Source organism: Lissotriton helveticus, chromosome 7, assembly GCF_964261635.1.
Source record: "Lissotriton helveticus chromosome 7, aLisHel1.1, whole genome shotgun sequence".
Lineage (NCBI taxonomy): Eukaryota > Metazoa > Chordata > Amphibia > Caudata > Salamandridae > Lissotriton > Lissotriton helveticus.
Window position 1 is genome coordinate 114937495 of NC_136068.1, and position 21808 is coordinate 114959302.

The 21808-nt window shown below is 41.7% G+C and overlaps 1 protein-coding gene across 1 annotated transcript in view; it reads right to left on the reverse strand.

Annotated features, from left to right (window-relative positions):
• Window positions 1–412: 412 nt before the first annotated feature.
• MYT1 (myelin transcription factor 1) overlaps window positions 413–21808 on the reverse strand; it is a 67435-nt gene continuing 46039 nt past the window's right edge. Inside the window, exons 17-23 of the mRNA XM_078652957.1 lie at window positions 20983–21045; window positions 18156–18239; window positions 15456–15677; window positions 13935–14026; window positions 11446–11549; window positions 8994–9137; window positions 413–4336 (exon numbers count right to left, since the gene is read on the reverse strand). Coding sequence (XP_078509083.1) covers window positions 4196–4336; window positions 8994–9137; window positions 11446–11549; window positions 13935–14026; window positions 15456–15677; window positions 18156–18239; window positions 20983–21045 — 850 coding nt within the window. The 3' untranslated portion in view covers window positions 413–4195. The remainder of the gene's footprint in view (window positions 4337–8993; window positions 9138–11445; window positions 11550–13934; window positions 14027–15455; window positions 15678–18155; window positions 18240–20982; window positions 21046–21808) is intronic.

The window sequence follows — 21808 nt, forward strand, 5'->3', positions numbered from 1 at the left end:
TTTCCAAGCCAAAGGCTTCTGTGGCAGCCTTGTATATTATTATTATATCAAGACGTAGGGTATCAGGTTGATATATTTACAGTTCTTAAAATTGCAGCATTGGGGCATGGAACGCTAGGTAATAACAATAAAGATGGGCATAGTGAGCAGAACTTGTAAGTGGCTGGTGCTAATAAAATCTGGTTGTGGGACTCATTTTTGGTAATTAAAGATGTTTTAGCAAGACAACATCTGCCCTGTACCTGCACCGTGGACGTCTCTGCTTTGGATTATATGGCCCCAGTGACATCTGTATGCTGGGACCCCTGAAGGAAGGCTTTGAAGACACAGAGAGTAGTCTGGCATCAACAGCTGAACAAGCACACAGACAAGCTGAACAAGCACCCCAACAAACAGCAGAGAGAGAACCAACTTCATAGACAGAACTGGGTTTTTTATTATGAAATCGTCCCGCAAATACACAATGAATTCCTGTCTGTTTCTTACATTTCCTGAGGGGGGTTAGAAAGAATCACAGTTTTTACTCATCACAGAATAACATATAGCCTCCCATAACTTTCAATTCAATGCTATATTCTTGTTTTTTTTTAAATATTAACAATATTCCTTCACATGACAATTTTACTCAGCCATTACATAACAGACGCACACAGAACATGACAAAATAAATATACAGCCACAGCACAGTTTATTAGACTTAAATATTAAATAAATAATAAATACCACATATTCATTTTTTGTTTTCAGTGCCTGAAAGTATGTGAACAAAAGAAGAAGTAAATCATATTAAAAATGAGATTTTCACTCCTCCCCGAAAAACAAATATCAAAACTTCTCGGTTATAAAATAGCTTTAAAAAATTCCCATTTTTTTAAAAGAATAAATAATAACAAAATATATAAAAATAACTTGGTTGCATCAAAATTAGTGTTACAAGTTATATTTTTCTTCTCTACTTCTTTTGTCAAAATGATTTGATTTTTATTATTTTTACATTTGTGTTCTTTGTCCAGCATTCTTTCCCTGCTTTACCCTGCACCCTCCCACTTGTGTGTATGTCTGGCGATCAGTTGTAAAATAAGTATAACAATAATGAATTAATTAATGAGTTAATAAATTAGAATAATTGTAAATAAATAGACACAAGTAACACCAGGTGTTTGTGAATAAATTACCATAGGTCTCACCAAAAAATTAAATATACAGTTTCATTAAAAAAAACTAACTTCTACTTTCTTTGAGGAAGTGCATTTTTCTCCCCTACTTTTTAATACTATTTCAAATGCAGTCACAATCATTTTGGACTCTATTTACATTTTAAGAACAATTCTTCTTAACGCATTGAATTAACAAACAGAAATGCATCCCGTTTTTGCACCTTTTAACAGGCCATGAAGAGAACCGATGCCAAATCACTATGGCGTTGGGAAAGATCCTTCTTCAAGGGAACAATAATCCCATCTCAACCAGCACAGAATGCTGCAAGTATGCGGGGAAGGGAGGTGGGTTTTAAGAGCACCATGAAGTGCACCCTAACCTGGAAGTCTTTTCAATAAATAAAACATTCATGAATGCGATCAACATGCCCTCAGGATTTGAAACCTGTCTGGAAGGGAGATAGATTGGATTAACCAGTCTCTATTTCCAAACCTTCTTGTGGGCCTTCTGCCGCTTTGTTTCAGGCTTTCAGGTCAGGTATAGGAAGGTTGACTCACATGTTGAGTTGTTTTTTCCTTCTTTTTTCAAATATCTGATAGGATATTTGGACGCCCTTCACAACCAAGGCACAGTATATAAAATGGTATAATGAACATAACAACAAAGACACAGAGGCGACCCAAAGTAGGAGTGTCAGAAGATGTTATGCAGGGATACAGTAGGCTTTAGACCCACCCCTGGACCCACAGGCTCCCTAGATATCACCTATTTTAGGTTACATGCTAACATGCAGTTCTGACATTGGACTTTTCTCAAGACTTTTTTTCCAAGACAGTAACAATGAAACCGCAGCACCATATCCCACTCTGTTCCAGTAACCTTAAGCGCTATAGGGGCAAGCTCATTAGAAGCTAGTTGTCTTTTCCCTTGGCCCTGACTTTTCTAAACAAGTCAGCCATCTTGGGTTGGGCCCACTTAACTGATATGGCTGAATATATTAGAAGATACACCACAACTGAGACTTTGGAGGGAAGACTGGCAGTTTGCATTTGTTTTGCGGGTTTATCGATCAGTAAAGATGGCAATATATGTTTTAATTCCTAAAGACATTTGTCAAGATTCCGGCCGTAAGTGATAGAGACCTTTGCTTGTTGTATTAAGCAGCTAGTTGCAAACTAACTGCAACCGCAAATTAAAAATTACAGACGGATTTTGCTCCTGCCACTATTTCATGATGGCTGCCACAGCTGCTTGACTAAGATTCAACTTTGGCATCCAATAAACGGTTTAATTTCTATGCACTGCTTCAGCAAATTAATGCATGCTTTTTGATCTGAAGCAGTACAAGACAAAAAACTTTAATGCAAATGGTTATTTTCTTAGGGAGTTGTGTCAAGCGGTATTAGCAGTTTTTGGTGGTGCCATTCTAATGTTATTTCCGAGCTAAAAACAAATGCACATTTAGGGTGAGCTGCCATTTATCCTTTCAAGTGAAGGTGTCTCGTTTATTAGTGAGCTTCAAGATGGGAGGAAATACCAAAGGTTATGGAGGAAGTAGGACAGAGCTCACTAGCAGAGGAGCAAGGGATGAGAAGGCACAGTGTTTGGAGATGCTGCAGCAATTGAAGACCTTGGCGTGGGACCAGATCATGGGAAAGAGCAACAGCCATTTCTATTGGTCGCATTCTGGATGCATCTGTGTTGCACTTAGGGTGTCCGCTTTGCAAGAGGGATCACTGCAGAGAGGCTTTCACTTGTGTCTGCCCTTTACTCACAAGAGCAGATGTTTCGAGCAAGTTGCGTAAGGATTTTGTGGAGACTCTGCTTCCTGCACCATCCAAAGCTTTGATGTGGGCGACACAATGCCCAATCGGGGAAAAAGAATTATAGTTCCTCCAAAATGTACCAATTATTTGGAAAAATGCTCCTTGTACTATAGCTTTGGCAAAGTTTTACCCCTGGGCCTATTTGTGCAATCTCCTAGTATGAAGACAGTGTCTCGACTTCAGCACACATTGTACTCTAACGATTTGAAGAACAAAATGAACCCAAACAATTCACAAACTCAAGTGTACGGACCATGGACACTGGACGTTGCACACATAGGGCAGCACCCATGCCCCTCCAGGAATAAGTAGTTCATAAAATTATTTGCAGCAATTCACTCTTTATAAGACAGTCAAAGGAATGCTACGGGTGCAAACTCCAAAAGCTTCCCTGAGAGAACCTTTTATCCCATGCGCTTCCACTGGAATTTCAAACCTGCGTCTTCAGTTTTTGATTTAGGTAAGCTACGTTTTTAACACTTCAAATCCTGACAGCAGGTTCCTTGAAAGCGCCGGGCTGGAGGCGTGGAGTGGCTCCCGGGTTGGTGCGAAGCTGCAGGTCCAACGGTGCTGTCTCCAGAGCTTTCAGAGCTAAGATACGTTTGAAATGAAGCACTGGCTGGTCCGAAGAACCGGAAGGCTTCTCTTCACCCTGTGAGTGTTGTGCCCAAGGGATTGTCTGGAGGCCTTGCTAGTTGCTTGATCCAAGACATGTTCCTGAATTTCCCCTTTACAGAAGCAACCTCTTGACTTTCCCTCCTCCCAGTTGACACAACATCTAACTATGTGGTGAACTCAATATGCTTTGAGTTAAACCAACAGGATCTAAGTCAAAGGTAGTCTTAAATCTTCCACGTGTCCACCTCTTAGTTATCAAACTACAAGCCAAACGTCTCTTCATTTTCAACCATGCAAACTGGCTATTTAAGACGATGTTGACTTAACAGTAACCAACAAGACTTGAATATCCACAACAGTACTCTGAACTAAGGAAGGAGAGCTCTCCCAAATATTTTTTTCAGAAAGGTTAGCACCTCCCATAAAAAAGAGAGGAGATTTCATCCAAATCCTGGTTCTCCAAAAGATGATCCTTGGGTTCAAACGTTGGTCCCATTTGTCTTTTGCCATTCAGGAAGTTGAATGGCTTGTCGGCCTGAAAACTTGAGTGAAATACTTCATTTTTGCTGAGTTTGTGTTGCTTCATTTCACACTCAAACCTGGATTCCTTTCACTGCTTCTTTGATACTCTCCAGCAGTCCTTTGTTCTCTGGATTCTGGTAACACTCTTGATTGGTGTACATGTCAGTTAGAGTGTTCACGTAGGTATCGAAATTATGCTCATCGATTGGCTCCTGCAGTGAGACAGAGGATGATAAAATAAAAATTAAGCCAAATCAGTCAAATTGTTTTTGCAAATTAACAAAGAAAAAGGCCAGGCAAGTCAACTGAATAACCTCTACTTAAAAAACAACCTTCTTAAGGACTGTGGTTTAGAAGGGAGTAGGCCTGATGTACAAAACACTGGTCATTAAAAATTGGTCACAAATGGTGACCAGTATTTCTGCCCCACTGTGGAATTTTGCAACCCAACGTATATACTAATAGGTCGGTTAGGAAAATTACAATTTGGAGTGAGTTGCAATCCGACCTGCCTCCTGAATATTAATAAGGCAGGTTGCAAATTGTGACTTCCTCTAACAGGATGCCATCAGAGGGATGATGGCCTGCTGGGATCCACAAACCACCATATAAGTAATTATATTTTAATAAAGAAAACGTATATTTTTATATGCAGCCCGTTTACCTTAAAGGAAACCTGGCTGTGTTTAAAAAAGAAATTTTACTTTTTTTTAAAGTTTGTTAGATAGTTGGCAACACTGCCTACTTCCCAACCACCTTTTTTTAGTTCACAAAGGGGACAAGGTACTTTGTGGAACCTTCCCTTTCTGGAATTGCTCTACCACAACTCCGGAGTCAGTACATTTTCAACATTTGGGTCACAAAATATTGATTCATCTTCTAAAGAATAACTATTTGGAAGGGACACCTACAACAAGCCCCTTCCAAACAGTAATGCCTTATGGAGTTGCAAGCCTGTTTTAGGAGTCAGTAATCATTTTCCAACTCCTAAAATTCAAACAATCAGAATCACAGTTTGTAACTCTACAAACGTTTTATATATCAGGCCCAGTGTTTGCTATAACATCCAAATTAAAAACTTAGAAACACAATATCCATAAACCTAAATCTGAGGGTGTCAAAGCTCAAGGGCAGGTTTATAGAAAATTATCAGAAGGAAAAGGTTCCAGAGTAAGAATCCTCAGACTTTGAAATATATATTTGTGAGCCAGGGCAATGAAAATAAATGTATACCAATAACACATAATTTACTAATAAATACACATTCACACATGTATTCTGCAGTGAAAAGGGGAAATCCCATGACCCTACAACAGTACAGTGAAACTGACATGTGAAAAGCACTGTAAAATTGTACACAGGCAAACAACTCTCCTAATAGTCATAAGACCTTTACAATGTGATGTTACCTTACTGCCCACATTTAACATCTTGTTTCCTAGCTTAGGTTAAATACTTTGCTTAAAAAAATGAAATCAACACAAGGAACTATGATTGACACAAACTATACATAAAGAAAAACAGCAAGTTTAATGCTATTCATTACCACTCTGTGGGGGTTCATTATGACCAACGTTCAACAATAGTGTAAAAATGCATATACCCTGTGAGGTATTTAAAGTGGGCACACACACACACACACACACACAGACACATGGTAGTGTGAAATGGGATGCGCTGCAGAGCAGTGTGTGGACTCGGCTGCAGCTTCGCTGTCCTCACTTATATCACCCAGAAAAAAAATACGAAATTGGATGACGTAGGCATGTGTGTCAAAGAAGGAACACTTAAAGGGGTATGAAATCAAAATGACAACAGTTGGCTCTGCCTTAAATAATGCCTAAACATGTTCGTCACTCGTACTGGTTGAAGGCACAGATGGTGAAAATGCCCTAGCCTCGTAAAGCAACGCACATTCTCAACGATGCCTGAGAATATTTTTATTTTTTACAAAAGTAGCCTGCGTAATAGCCCTGCAAATGGCAATGTTCATGCGCGCTTCCTAAATAACCCACAATTATAGCACGCTAGCTTGGAAGGAAATTGAAAGGCAGTTACTAGAACCACCTCTGAGAAAAGCGAGTTATTTACATATAAGGATTTCAATGCTGCAAGTTACACTGCCATGACAATGCTGGGCTTGTGACTCTGGCTTCCGGTCTAATTTAAGAAAAAATCTCGCTGCATAATGATTCCACATATAGAACAGCTAAATAGGGATCAAATGAAACAACCTTAGCAGAAGGTGTTAAACTTGTGCAGTAAACAAACGTTCCTACGCAAATCTCAACATTGGTCATTTGTAAGTCCCTCTGTGCTGAATTCCATTCTCTATGAGCAAATAAATGTATCTAACAGGATTATTCTTGGACCCACTCTGAGTTCCCCAGTTAGACAGGTAGTGCAGTGGTCAACAGGTTCATTCTGGTGGACCCAACAATATCCTTGTCTGTGCATTGCTGTCACTTTAGTTTGTACTTGTTTAATTTTTTTATGTGGAAGTATTACCCCAGTAATACTTCCCCAAATTTTTAATTCAGGGAACTGTGCTGTATTGTAATTGCATTTATATAGAGTTTGCTACTACTCCTAACGAGGCTCTGAAGCACTTTATGGTGGATGGAACGCTACTATAAAACCCAAAATGAGTAGTTAATCTAATGGTTATTAACTATTGTTGCAAATGTATTGGTTATTGGGTTAGTCTTGTGTCCTCTGGAAACTGAAATATTTCCTCCAGTTTCTAGTGGGTGGTTAAGGTAAAAGGAGTTAGGTGTAATTATTAGTGTGAGCTCATGCAAGTTGAAAAAACGGAACTACTACATTTTCAAGTCACACAAGCTTCACTCACATTTATCATGGCTTTTTCTGCACTTGCTTGTGCTTGGTACCTTTCATCCTCTCTCAGTTGTGTATCCATAAGGTATAGTTGTGCTGAGGCCTGTCCTATTTTCTTTCCTTGGTTCATGATTACAATTCTAGCTTAAAAGCCACTAAAGCTGCAACTCTTTGTGTGTGGGTGTGTCTGTGTGTGTGGGTGGGTGGGTGGGTGGGTGTGTGTGTGTGTGTGTGTGTGTTTGTGTCCGTTCATGGTTGCGCAATAGAAATGAACTTCAAAAATCAAAGTGGCAGCCTGCAGGAGGGATGCCGAGAACAAAAGAGTTTTCTGATTTTAATTGACACACATTAAACTCACAACATGTAGGAATACAACAAAGAAAGATTACACACAGAGGGGCATATTTACAATAAACTGGCAGAGCGCAGTGTAGCTCCATAATTACTCAGTTTAAAAAAACGCAGGATTGTGCCGTATTCACAAGAATGCAGCGAACCCCTGCGTTTCTCCCAGCGCTGGCGCTAAACCTGGCTGCCTAGTGCCAACGCAGGCACCCTTGCACCATAGTGCAAGGGTTTCTGCGTTGCAGGGAATGATTGTTCACATGGAGGAAGGTTTCCCTTCCTGCACATAAACAATCCATAATAGCAATTTGTAACTTCTATATGTGTTGCTTTGTGCAGCACACACAGAAGTTGCAACTCGTCATTTTCACACATGAAAAATCACTAATGGTGATTTGCTGTTTCTATGTATGCTACATACATATAAAAAACAAAAACGAGGAGGAATTAATAATTAATTAAGTCTAGTTTTTCCTGGCCTTTTTTTTTTTATCCCTGTCCCATATTTACGCCACCCTTGTTATGTTATGTTATGTTAATAGCTTTTGTAAGGCGCGCAGCTGCCCCAGCCAAGGGGCGTCCCGGCGCCTGATCAGGTACCACAACACAACAAATTGATACTGGGAGAAAAAAGAGTGAATCAGTCAGCAGTAGGGAACAGAAAAGTTTTTATGGCGCGCCTAAAGGGAGTCAGGCTGTTCAACGCTCGAATATGAACAGGGAGGGAGTTCCATAGTCCTGCCGCTAGAACTCGAAAGGAGCGGCCTCCCATCCTACTCAGTCTAAACCTGGTCTTAACCGCCAGATGGAGAGTTTCTGATCTGAGAGCCCGCGTAGGAACATAGGCGGAAACAAGGTTAGCAAGGGCTGGAGGAGAAGAGAGCTTCAGGATCTTAAATGTCAGGCAAAGAGCCTTAAATTTAATTCTTTGTCTGACCGGCAGCCAATGGAGAGAGGTCAAAACTGCCGAGACAGAGCACTGTCTGGGAAGGCCAACAATGGCACGCGCTGCGGCATTCTGCACCCTTTGCAGTCTAGAAGCCTCCGCCTGATTCACTCCGAGCAGCAGCGCACTCCCGTAGTCCAGCCGGGAAAGAATGGAGGCTTGGACCACCAGTTGCCGAGTAGGGGGGTCGAAGAATTTGAGGACCGGTCTCAGTCCTCGCAGGATACCATAACAGGTAGCTGCAACCTTCTTCGTGTGGCTGGTAAAAGAGAGAGTAGGATCCAGCCAAACCCCCAAGTTCTTAACTTCGGCAGCTGGAATGGGAGTCACCCCCAATTCTGAGGGCCACCACTGGTCACCCCAGAGTTCCGCCTGCTTCCCTAGGATCAGGACCTCGGTTTTTTTGGCATTTAACTGCAAGCAGTTAGTTCGCATCCAGTTTGTAAATAGGGGTCAGCGTCAAAAGCAATGGGTGTTGTGGCAGAACGCCCACCGCAACACCCATTACCCACCCCTTTCACGCTAAGCTCTGCGTGAAAAGGGGCCTAATTTACAAGGCGCCGTTAAGCCACGTTAAGTGGCTTAACGCCGCCTCGTAAATAAGGCAAAGGGCTTATCGCCACCAGAATGCCATAGAAAGTGGCGTTCTGGTGGGGATAAGCCCTTGGAAATATGCCCCAGCATGTGTTAACAGTTTTTACAGTCTGTATTTTCCGAGACATGCAACTCTTCCCTCTTACCATTTGCGGAAGGCGGATATTGGCAAGACTGCGAATAAGGGCTTGGCTTAGCCCGGAGAGTTCCACAAACAGCACTTCGTTCTGCTCCTCAATCACTTTGTTCTCATCCTCAATGTTCTTCAAATTCTTCTCCATGGACGATATCTGAAAAGCGAGGCACAATAAACATGTTAACCCTAACATGTAAGGGAGGAGAAAGGGCTGTAAGATGCATTGACAGGGTCACAGGTGGTGTGTTTCATTTTGTGACTGGTTAGATGGTGAAATAATGTGTTTCAATCCAGGACACGAGACCTGGATGGACAGCTTTACAAGTAAGTTCTCCATTTTAGAATTTTTATAAATGTCCTTCAAAGGAGTAGCCAGAAAACTAAAATACCCCCTACTTTGAACCAAAGCTCTGATAGCACCAAGCAAGAGAAGCAGTTTGCCCGACCCTCCCTAGAAGAGTGTAGCTGCCTCTTCCATCCAAACATCTATCCATTCATCCGCATACCCTTCCATGCACCTGCTACCCATCATTTCTCCTTTACATTTGTCATCCATTCATTCTTTCATCCCTCAGTCGTTCACCAGTCCATCCATCAGCCATCAGTCCGTTCACACATACATCATCTATCCATGCATGTATCCATACATCCATCTTTTGACTTACCAAACCATTGATCGATCACTCCATACATCTGTATGTCCATCCATGCTGTTGATTTCCATATACTCAGTTATCCTTTCACCCATGCATTCACCTATACTTTCACCCAATCACTCATCCATCGACCCATCCATCCTTCCTATCACCCTTCCTACCTTTCTTTCACCCTTCCTTACTTTCACCTTTCCCCACTTTAAATGTTCCATCCGTCTCTTACTTTTAGCGTTGTTAGTTTTTTGCCTGCCCACATGCAGACAGAAGGGGCTCAAAAATGGCGCCCATGGTGGCATTACCTTTTGAAATCATCCAACTGGTTCTGGAGGAGCCAGGATCATCCCTGACTAAGAACAGCATTGAAAAGGTTACATCCAAATAACTTTACTTTATCTGCCACTCGATTTTACTCTGATTAATATTCTTTCGCATTCTTCCCGTGACGTCAGAAGAAAACCATTTTTTTCTGACATCATGATAAACGATTCAGAAGGTTGTGAATCTGAGAAAGATCCTTATGAGAACTTTTACTACTAATAAGAAACTTCCCAATGTCCTTCCTCATATGCAGTGTGCCAGACCATGCTCTGAATGAGCTGCAGGTCAGAACCAAATCAGTGGGTGGAATCCGGAGTAGTCCACAGTGCTCAGACACAGGTACAAGACAGTAGCTCTTGACCCAACGGATTATGCTGCAAAATATTTGAATGCAAAATCACCTGGAAGCACGCCAGTTGTTCGGGCAGCTACATCAAAAGGTGATTCATTTATAGACATTCAATTTGTATTTTCTGGAAATTACGTTCATAAATCATATTATTCACCATCACCATTCTTGTAATCCTAACTGAAATGATATACCTTCAGCAGTTACAAAACACATGCTTTGACCGTACTTCAGCGCATTGGAAATGTTGAAAAGTTGTTAAATGAGCTGTTTGCAGATTTTCGCATATTTAACCCGTTGGCCGTGGGGGTAATTCCCCCGCTGTGCTGGGGGCAGAGGGGCGCGCACTGCGCCCCGGTGCTCATGACGAGCTAGCCACGGTGGCCGTGTGCTCATAACGAGCTGAGCTCGTCACGGCCACACCCGTTTCTATGAACGTTCAGCACAGCAGGGGAATTAGCCCCACGTGCGAGCGTTCGGACCGTTATGACGAGCTCAGCTCATCACGAGCACTGTGGCTCATGACGAGCTCAGCTCGTCATGAGCGTCCAACGGGTTAACAGTTTTTCTTTCTATTTAAAGTAATATTGTAATACACATTTGTAATGTGGAATAACTGAATTGCATGGAAACATTGTCCCCTTTAGCAACTGAAAAACTTTAAATATGGAGAAGGAAAATATGTGTTTGAGTCTGGTGGCTTAGTGGACTAATGCATCCACTGCAGGGGCCTGTGTTTGACCTAATGGTCACAGGTTAAAATCCTAGCTTTTATCCGTTGGAGGTCGATAAAATGAGTACCATTGAGTTGGGTAACAATAAACATCTGTAATTCAGCGCCACAATACCTACGGTTGAAAGTGAGCTTTACAAACACACATGTTATGTTACTACCATGAACATCTGATGAGTAAGGCAATTTTCAATTTTTGGTACACTGTGTCATTTTCCAACGCTCTCTAATTGAGTCTTAGTACTTTACTCTTTTGTAGCCTATCCACTTCATTGTTTGGTGCGCGTGGATCTCGGCCCTTTCTCTGAGTAGTATGAATATAAGCCTGGGGTTACCTGGGGAGTAGCAAGGGCCTACAGAGGATAATATGTTAATGTGCTCTAATGGTAGGTGTGGCAGCACTTACCTGTGACTGCAGTTTCACCATGTCGGCCTCCATCTCACAATTCGACTCGTTGAGATCACTGATCTCCTTATTCAGCTGTTTAATTTCTTCATCATTTTCCAACACTGGAGATAAAAACAAAGCCTCTTTTATTTCTGCTCTAGGCTTACAAGTAAGAAAAAAAATACCGTAGCTTCTCATTAACAGACTTTTCAGTTTTGTTTCGCATGTAAATTGACTCGATGACGTTCCTGGGAACAAGAATCCTTGGATATGAACGTGGTTACTCTGATGCTTTTTGCCGAAAATAGAACAAAGAGCCTCTTTGGTGAAGCTGTACATTAGAGCACACTACCTCAAAATAAATGACATTACAAATTACACTTGTTTCGAGCCACATAGCCTCATGACAGAGCAGCCTTTAAATTGTTATGGATGGAGAGGCCTGCTGTTTCTATCCATGCAACCACCTGCTCACAAACATAAGAGTTGTTTTGCTGAAAGTTCTCTAGCCGGCATGGGGGAGCATTTTTGGGGTAAATGCACAGCACCGGTCAAGCTGCCATGTCTTGGAAGCAAATTTCCTTTATTTGTTTTTGCAGAAACAGACCTGCTTAGTTGGAGTTTGTTTCAGCAAAACAAAAAGATTAATGTCCATGACATACGTGATGTTTTTTGTCAGGATGTATGGGTCTTCTCTGTTCCTTTTTACTGTTTGTGGCCACAGTGCCTTTGATGAGTCCTGGGCAGGATAGGCAAGCATTAGCAAAACCAACAGGTCTTGCTTTAGAGAGCTGTTGACTGCTATTACCTTTTGATCATGCCTTACAGCATCAAAGCAGATACTGTACAGCAAGAAGGAAAGATAAAAAAAAGTAATAAGCCCTAGGATGCGACCGCTGGGTTGTGTAATTTTTAAATGGCATGCACGCGTTAAACATGCATGCACAGATCTACAAAATGACGCAACCTAAAGGCCACGTCACCACACTTTTTTTTAACGTTAATGGGGACCGGGTAGTGAGTCTGCAGGGGCAGCCACGTCTAGTGGTGGAGGCGGTGGTGGATTAGGCAACATGGAGGAGAGCCGGTGGGCACAGAAGCACACGGGTGAGAGGGAGCAACATGGGGAGGCTAGGGCTAGTGGGAGCTCTAGCATACGAGCAAACGAGAGCAACATAATTGTGGATGGGGTCTACAGGCACATGTGTGGAGAGTGATGTGCAGTGCACAGAAGCTCACTGGTGAGCGTTGGGAGTGTGGGACAGAGGTGCACGGGTAAAGAGAGCGAGATTAGAGAATCGCATGAGGGAGACAGCTTGCAAAAACATACACTCTTGTGGCGTGCTTCAACAAAAAGAAAAAAGCAACTCTAAAAATGCAAGCAGTGGAAGGGAACACGTACTTTGGCCATGCTCCAAGGGAGGGACAAACACAAGAAGAGGAAGTGAAGTAGACATGCGCTGACAAACCAGCAAGAAAATGAGAGTGATAATGAATTCAACCAACAGCAAGCAATGGGTAGGCTCTAAACCCATTATAAATTAACAAAATGTCAATCGAGACCTAAATCGCTTAGGAATGCCTGTCCAAAATATGGTGAACCTTCTTACTTTTGTACTATAGCTGCCTTTGGCAGATTGACTGCAGCAAAGGACTTCCAATGGCTCATAAAACGTTGATCAATCCCTTAAGATTTACCAAGACTCCTTTGAAAGTTGTACCTGTCGCTAATAGGAGGCCGCACCATGCATTCACCACCAGCCCATAAAAGCCTCATGTTACTTGCAGTGTACTCATGATCATTTGCTCTAGAACCTTCCCACTGCTGGAAAATGCATATGCTTTACTGTTTTTACATTTGGCCCTACATCAGGCGTGGCCAGCATTCTTCTATACTCAATAGATATATACCATCTTGTCCAGAAAATCATTGAGTATATATTGATTTATAGACGTGACACAGAACCCCAATGAGTATTCGAGAGCCTCATGCTGCTGATCTTCAAGCTGTGCATTTTCTTAATAAAAAACAGATTTTACATTTTAATGTTTAGTGATTATTTTATGTGATTTTTAACGTGAACTGTGCAAGATGAATTGTCTGAAGGCATTCAACGGTTCCACTGATGTCGAAGGATACGAGGGGCTCAATGACAAGTATATGTTTGGAATGCTCAACAAAGCAAATGGAGTGGTGGTTCCAGAGCATCTAAGTGTAGATGGGTGAGTATTTTATTCTTTGAATTAGGTACTTTAGTGTATTGAGGGGTAGCAGGTCTGTAGGAGTCAATTGTGTATAGAGGGGGAAACTGTTTTATAGAGGTGTCAGACAGTGTTGGTGAAGTGCGCTGCATCTTGCAATGGATCCAGTGTTGGGTTCTTGTCATAATGTTCAGGAAGAGTATGCTGATTGTAAGGGAAAACTGAGTAAAGAATTGTGGCAGCTAATGAGCTTTGCAGTCTTTGTGGCATAAGGCTTGTGTGGAAGATGAGTCCAATATCCTTACCATCAGTGGTCCGAAATCTTGTGCTTAGAAGCTCATCCCCTGAGAGTTTTCCCTTTCTTCCGGAAAAGCTGACTCTTGGACACCCAGATAAACTGAAAGAAGAACCAAGACATAGTTGAAGCATTCCACAACTGCTTGTAGGAGTGACACAGAATGAAACTGAGTTCACATTAGCCATTCTTCTAAAAAAGGTGCCCTCTCAAATTGAGCACATTCAATTACAAAACAAAGAAATGCCCTCATTTCTAAGTATGTGACATGGAGATAAAGCCAAAACTAGGAGCATTTTATTCATCACAGTTTTCTTCTGGCCACTGTAATGATTACATAGAATCGGAATGTGTTCAAAATGTTGTGTGAAACTGCATTATTTTTTTTAACAAAACTAGGCAGTTACATTTTTAGAGGAAAGTGTGCTTTTCCTGTATCTCAGGGGACTAGATGAAGCAAGTGCATACCTCATGTTAAACTAAATGTATTGTACGTTATTGGGAGGAGACATGTTTCAGCAGACTTAAGTCTCTCAGTAAGACATTTTCTGCAGCAGAGAGCATTCCACAGGCAACGATGTAAAAATTGAGAATGTTCCTAATTTTACTGGCATAATTTAAATTTCACCCACGGTAATGTTCTTGAGGAATTTCTGAAGTGATGTTCACAGTGTTATCTTGCTGTGTTCCCAGCATTTGTGTAATACAGGGTGACAGTAATGAACAGATGCAAATTATAAACACCTTTGTAACAAGACGTAAGCATGTAAAACTAAAATAAAGTTATATGTCGAGTGCATTTAAAGGAAAACCAAATTTAAAAAACACTTCCCTAAACCATTATCGACATGTTTCACCTGTAAAATTATCCATGCACTTAATTTCTGCATGATTCATTAGCATAACAGTATCTTAAGCCAGGAATAACCAGTTTTACATAAATAACAGATTTAAAAATTGCGCAATCAGCCGAGAACTTCGAGAGTCACCTTATGGAGTGTGTCTGAAACGTAATCCTTTTTTTATCTCACATTCAAGCAACTTCCACAATGTCTACCTCTCACTGCTTCTAAACATTTTTTGCTATCAAATCCCGACTGTGCAATTAATAGAGTAGAAAGAAAGGTGTGTAGTTATCCAACAGTATGAAAAGTATTTAGAGAAAGCAGGCAATTTCTAAAAGTGAAAATTCAAATGAAATCAATTCTCACTGTTTCAAGTACACCAAACTTTATCTCAAAATTTGATATACATTGCCTTGTTTGAGTTTGGTTATACTTTAAATTGAAAGCACAAACAAATTCTATCTACATACAAAACAAAGCAAAGTTATTTTCTGAAAATACCAAACCAAAGACCCTCAGTTGCAAAAAATATGCTTTGGCCCAACAAAAGTCACCACACACATAACTCCAAGTAGAGTGAGCCTGAATACAGTGTAGATAGAAGGAACATGTTTGACTGGTATTTTATTCTTTCTCATAATGCTTGCATGATAAACCGTCATGTGAAGCCTGCATACTTGGCGTACCTGCGATGTGTTAGGAAGCTACCATTAGCATGGCCAGAGCCATCGCAGCCTGGCGTTGGACAGGATGGGCCCTCATTCTTCAGCGATTTCCAGGAGAAGGCAGAGCCATTGAGAGATCCTTCCTTCTGGCGCCGGGCAGCCAGCGGGCATCCTGAGGCACTGCGGTGAGAAGCATATTTGCCACTTATGTGGCCGAGCCCATCACAACCTGGTACAGGACACCTAAACAGTGAACAGAAGTAAAAAAAAAAAAAAAAAAACATATTTAAAAGAAAATCACAAAACTGTTGCATATTATACAACATTAGCAGAGTCTGTTTTATATCATTGCTCATTGACAGTGGGACTCTATAAGCAGGGAAATTCTACATCACCCTCCTACACTATACTGACTTACTGTAGTCTTGGCAGTCTTTGCCTAGAGAGATGCATTTATTTTACAGCATGACAATCTATAAGATGGTTTCTGAACAAAGATGCACTCTGATGCACTTTTAGTATAAGTAAGCTGTAGAGGTCTACATGCAGATGTTTATTGTGAAAAGGTGACAAGGTCAACCATAGCACTCAATGTGTAATCATAGAAAACATATAAAGTCCAAACAACAGGGACTTGTGTTGAGAAGAGTCTCACGGATTGGAAGTGATTTTGCCCGATACAGGGGCTTATCAAGGTCTGCTTTTAGGTATATATCACGGTGATCATACTCAGTCTCTTAAATGTTGTCCCCACCGTATTGGAACCGTTTCTGACATACATCAGAAGATCGTTGTCCACTCTAGATTACATACTTTTTGCCTCGTTTACATTGTTCTTTGCTGTTCACAACTTTTCGCATCATTGGCAGCATATGACCATACTTTAAAGTGCTGCTCTCTGAAACAGAACAATACATCTGTTCCCACTTGGTTTCTGCATATTCTTCCAAGAATCTCAATACCTATTAAGCCTTGAAAAGGTCACTGAATGACAAAACACGTGTCGGCTGTTATCCAGTATTGGGAACTCAAGAATATGAATTTGTGAAACATGAATGTACTGAAGATCATTTAATCTACATATCGTTACAATAAAGAACATTCTCTTCTCAACACAAGTCCATACTTTTTGGACTTTAATGTTTACTATGATTACGCATTGAGTGCTATGGTTTTCCTTGTCATATGGTTGTCACATTGAATCTTTTAGTCCAATTGTGAACTCACACCTTTGGTAGTAGGGTGTGGGATAACCCCAGGAGCACCATCCCAACATTTCTTGTGGTTTTCATCTATTGCTGCATTCCCACTACAATTTGTACACCAACAAGAGCTGCGATTCTTAGTCCACTACTACCCTCTTTTGTAATTGTGAAAAGGAGGTAGGACAAAGGAACTTAACTTAAAACAGCTAAAACTTAATGGTGATAAAACCGAGCTTATGCTTCTCGGCAACCATCTAAGCTTTCAATCAAGTACCACGTAGCCAGCATGTATGGGCCCGGTACCGACCCCAAAAACCGAGATAAAAAGTCCCGGCATCTGGTTAGATCTAGACCTCACATTTAAAGCTTAAGCCAGGAAGACTGCTGCATCCTGTTACGGCTTGCTAAGAATGATCCTCAAAGTGCATCCTATCCTGCTCAAGCAAAAAAACTGCTGGTCCAGGCCCTAATTCTCTCAAGGATAGATTATGGCAATGCCCTCTACCTAGGTGCCCCAAACACAGTGGTCATGAAACTGCAGATTGTACAAAACTCTGCAGCAAGGCTGCTCACGGGGAACCACAACCGTTGTTCAGCAAAGCCTGCGCTATGTGCCCTCCATTGGCTCCCGGTGCAAAATAGAATCAATTTCAAAGCCCTCTGCGTTGCCCACAAGTCTCTCGAAGGGAGTGGAACACCTATCATCAAAACCTTGACCCGCCCTTATAAGGCTAACAGAAGACTTCGCTCAGATGAGCTCCACCTAGTAGCGGTAGCCAGGATCAAGAAGGCTAGAAGTGGCGGCCGGCTCTTTTCATATAACGCCTCCAGACGCTGGAACACCCTTCCGCTGTACCTACGTAGGGCATCCGACCATCTTACATTCTGGAAACAGCTAAAGATCTGGCATTTTCCGTAGGGGTCATGTCAACTCTAGTTGTCGCTACAGCACTGGGATGCTCCCGGGTAGCCATGCACTATATAAAAGCCTTTTTTCATTTCATTTCATTTCACTTACAAACCTAGTGCACTACAGTCATAAATACACTACAAATTACAAAGTCAATAGAGGTTTTCGGAGCCATGGTGGTCAGAAGACGGAATATAGGAACTTTGTGGCGGCCCTGCCATGTAAAATCTCCTTGTGCACATGCGATTAAATGATTCCTGATTACTGCACACAGAAACAGTAATCAGAAACAGAACAATGGTGACTCATGATGTAGAAATAACCTAATACTTCTCAAACCAAGTTGCTACCAGCCAAGAGTCCCTCCTAGCTGTGGTTGAAATAAATTGAAGGATGTCATAGGACAGGGAGGAGCCTGGTTTTCAATCCTTGCAGCCTAGGATCACAAGTAGTCTCTTACAGCAACTGTGATGGGACAGTGGCCCTAATTTCTATCTACTGTTATTGAGATGTGTAGATGATTACCAGGATCCTAAATGTCTGGTTTAGAGGAAGCTCCTGGTACCACAAGGAGATCAACCACACTCAAGCCCAGTGAACACTTACTTCATCAACTCAGGATCTTCCTTGTCGTCCTTGGTCGGAGTAACCTTTAGTCCACCTTTCTTGGCACGAGGGCAACCTGACAAACTACAGAAAAAATTAAACAATGATAGTGGTTATAGTCAGTGATTCTTCAACATGCATTCAGTCGATGCTTCTACGTGATTGTCATTCTCTTGCATAGCGAACAGAAGATAATGTTGTATCAAGGTAGCAAAGCCAACTTTCGAAAGCCTTTTCAAACAATATTTTAAATAAACCATGTTTTTGCACATGTCGAAAGAGGCACAGAAATACGGCAGAATAAAAATTTTGCAGCACAAACTTCCACTACTTATGTTGCCAACTATTAGCAATGGTGCCACTTGATGGTTAGGACTACAAACAGTGTCACATGTTTTGAAATGTCATGATTCTTGCATGAACCTTTCTGCAGAGAAACCTTATTCCATATGAACCTTGCTCTATCTTTAACTGTCAGTCTGTGAGGATCCGAACCTGTGCATGGTTTCAATATGAGTCCCCCGTAAGAGCCCGAAGAGTTTCTCCTTGGGATTTTTCATCAGTCCTCCCCTATCCCTTAGAATTTCACAACGTCTGGTCCTTGATGAACAGGCCTCCAAACATTTTATTGTGGGAGCTTGATGCTAACATTCTCAACAGGATATCATTCACTCTAACTCACTGTGGTTAATGGAAGAAAAACGCAAATTCACAGAGTTCATTCTCTAGCTAAATGGGCAGAAATTAAATAGCACTTTTCACCACTTTCAATTAGTCATTACAATATTGTGCCCAACGTACATTCCCTTTATCACAGCACTTATAGAAGTGAAGATTGTGAGAGTACACAATCTTGGTATTCTCCCCCATCCTTCATCCTAGAGGAACTTTAAAAATTGAGGCCTTATTCTGATACTCAGTTAATGCCTGCCCCCTTGTATGTAGTGAGGTTCTGCAGAGGGTGCCCCCCTGAGACAGTCACTGAGGAAAGTCCTCTGTTTTTTCTCCACTGATACCCTAATGGATTTGGAAGTACATGTATAACCCATATGCCAATAGTGCTGCTTCTGGCCCACCAATTCTGATACTAGGTCCCCGACAAGAGCAGAATATTTGAATTCCCATAGCAACTTCGGTACTATCTTAAAAAGATGGTCACATATTCTCACATGCCTTTTGTTTCTGAGAAGGCTTGTGGAAAGTAGGCGGTAAGAGGCTTGTTGAGTGCGAATGCAGGAGCATAGTAGTACCATAATGTCTCTGTATTTGTGCCAAAGTTATAGTGCATATATTTTTTATAGATTGGCTGCATGTTTGTGTTACAGAGGCATAGAATATATGTGTGTACCCTAGGTGCGGGGTGTGTGTGGGTGTATTTTCCAGCGGTGTGATGTGTGGTTGTTCAAGGGACACACAAATAGGTTCAGCTCATTAAGTGCACCGCAGTGTGTGTCTTCTAGAAATATGGTTGTGGACTGCTCCAGAGACTTGGGGTCTGATTTAAGGTTTGACGAAACGGTACTCCGTCCATCAGGGTGACGGAGGACATTACCTTTGCCAACCTGTCAAACTGCCGTCCTCCAAATTTTAAGATAAATGTACACTGAAAGCAACTGCCCTCATAGTCATTCCTTCAATGTACAACAATATTTATGGACAGCCATTTACCAAACGTTTCCAAAGTTTTTTTTTTCTTTCTGTTCCTCACTGCCAGGTTTTTCCTAATGGGAATGAACAGAAAGAAAGACATTACACCGGCCACAGTAAGTAGGGCGAGCAGTGTAATACCTCTTGATGGCCTCTGCTACGTCAGGCAGTTGGAGTAAACTTTCAGTCGATAGAGTAAACATCAACGGAAAATGTAAGGTCCAACCGTCTCTAAATGAGGCACGCAGACCGAGGGTTTTGCGGACACAGTACTCCAACAAGTTTGCAAGTACCCTGTCCGCCAAACTCTAAAACAGGAACTTACAGCCTGATTCATCAAGCTTAATTGCACTCGCAAAGGGCCAGATTCTGAGAATCTGGCCCTTTGCGAGTGCAATTTTTGCATTTGGGATTCATCATCCCAAATGCAAAATTTGCTATTAAAGAATTCGCATATTTGCGAGGAATTGCATTTAAGGAATCTCTATTTGAGATTCCTTAAATGCAATTCATGAACCATTTTAAAATACCGAAATCGCAATTTTTGGCCGCTATTTACCGCGAGGTCAAACCTCGTGGTAAATAGCAAAAACTTAGAAAAATGCATTTAAATGCATTTTTCTAAGTTGCATGTTACACACACACATGTGCTTTGGACATGTGTGTGCGCAACACCAATGTAGATTACATTTCAGTGGTGCTACAGGGTGTCCTTTGGACACCCCTGGCACCCTTGAAATCGCTATCTTATTTGCTATTAGCAAATTGCTATTCGCAAATAAGGAATAACTCCCCATTCATTCCTATCAGCCTTTAGGCCCATAGGAATGAATGGGGAGTTATTCCTTATTTGCGATTAGCAATTTGCTAATCGCAAATAAGGAATGTGTAGGAATCGCATTTCTTTATGCAATTTCTACATGAATCCCGTTTTGCAAGTCCTTAATAGCGATTCCTTATGAATCGCTATTAGGGGCTCGCAAAACGGGAGATTGATGAATCAGGCTGTTAGTATTTTAATAAAGTAACCCCAACAAATGTATAAGAATTGTGCATGCATGAAACTGCATCTCAGGAAACATAATTGTTCATGCTCCAGTTGATGTATATGCTGCTGATAAAGGTGAGTGATTTATTACAATACCCTGTATAAAAAAGACAGTTATACCCGAAGACTCACCTTCTATGCGATGCATAATTTCCTGTGATGTGACCGGAGCCATCGCAGCCGGGTGTAGGGCACCTAAGGAAAAACACACCGAAGGATTTAGGAGGGGTAAGGTGCACAGTATCGTAATGTGACTGCATTCAGCATGAGGCCATCAAATCCTGCCAAATAGAGATGGCCATAACCCATATTCCTAAATTCCCATCCAACTCGGTTTCCTTAGCTTTTTTTAAAGTCACTCTTCCCCACACCATAGGGAAAATGTATTCTACAAACTGCCTACTGATGCACCGTGGTGGGCATATTTATTACTGCCAATAGCTAAACTTTTATTAATGCTTTTGGAGTTGTAGAAACTCTTCAGCTGAGATTGGTGTGAGGGCTTCTTGAAGAAGAGCAGGTTGAGTGGTGGTCTGACTAAGCCTGGTGTCCCTGAGAACTATGCCAGCATTTGAACATTCTATGTCTGATATGTGTGGAGTCTTTGCTCGTGCACCTGTCAGGATCTGTATTTTAGAGGCGAGAGGATCAGATGTGATGACCCGCATTCTGCACTCAATACGACTTGCAGGTCCAGCAGTTGCAGACTCCATAGTACCCGCACTACTGGTACCATACAGAGAGAGAAATGCTGTGCTACATGCACTGGAGTTGTCAAACACGGCTTGCAGCACAAGAAGAGATAATCCATTGTCCAACACCAAGCAACGGAGGTGGTGGCGTCAGAACCTGAGGCCTCAAATGTAAGCAGGGCCTGACTGGAGTGCCAAAAGCAGCCCATGAAAAAATGCTCAAACTAGCCCCGCCCCCCCACATGTCCTCCTTCTATCCATTAATA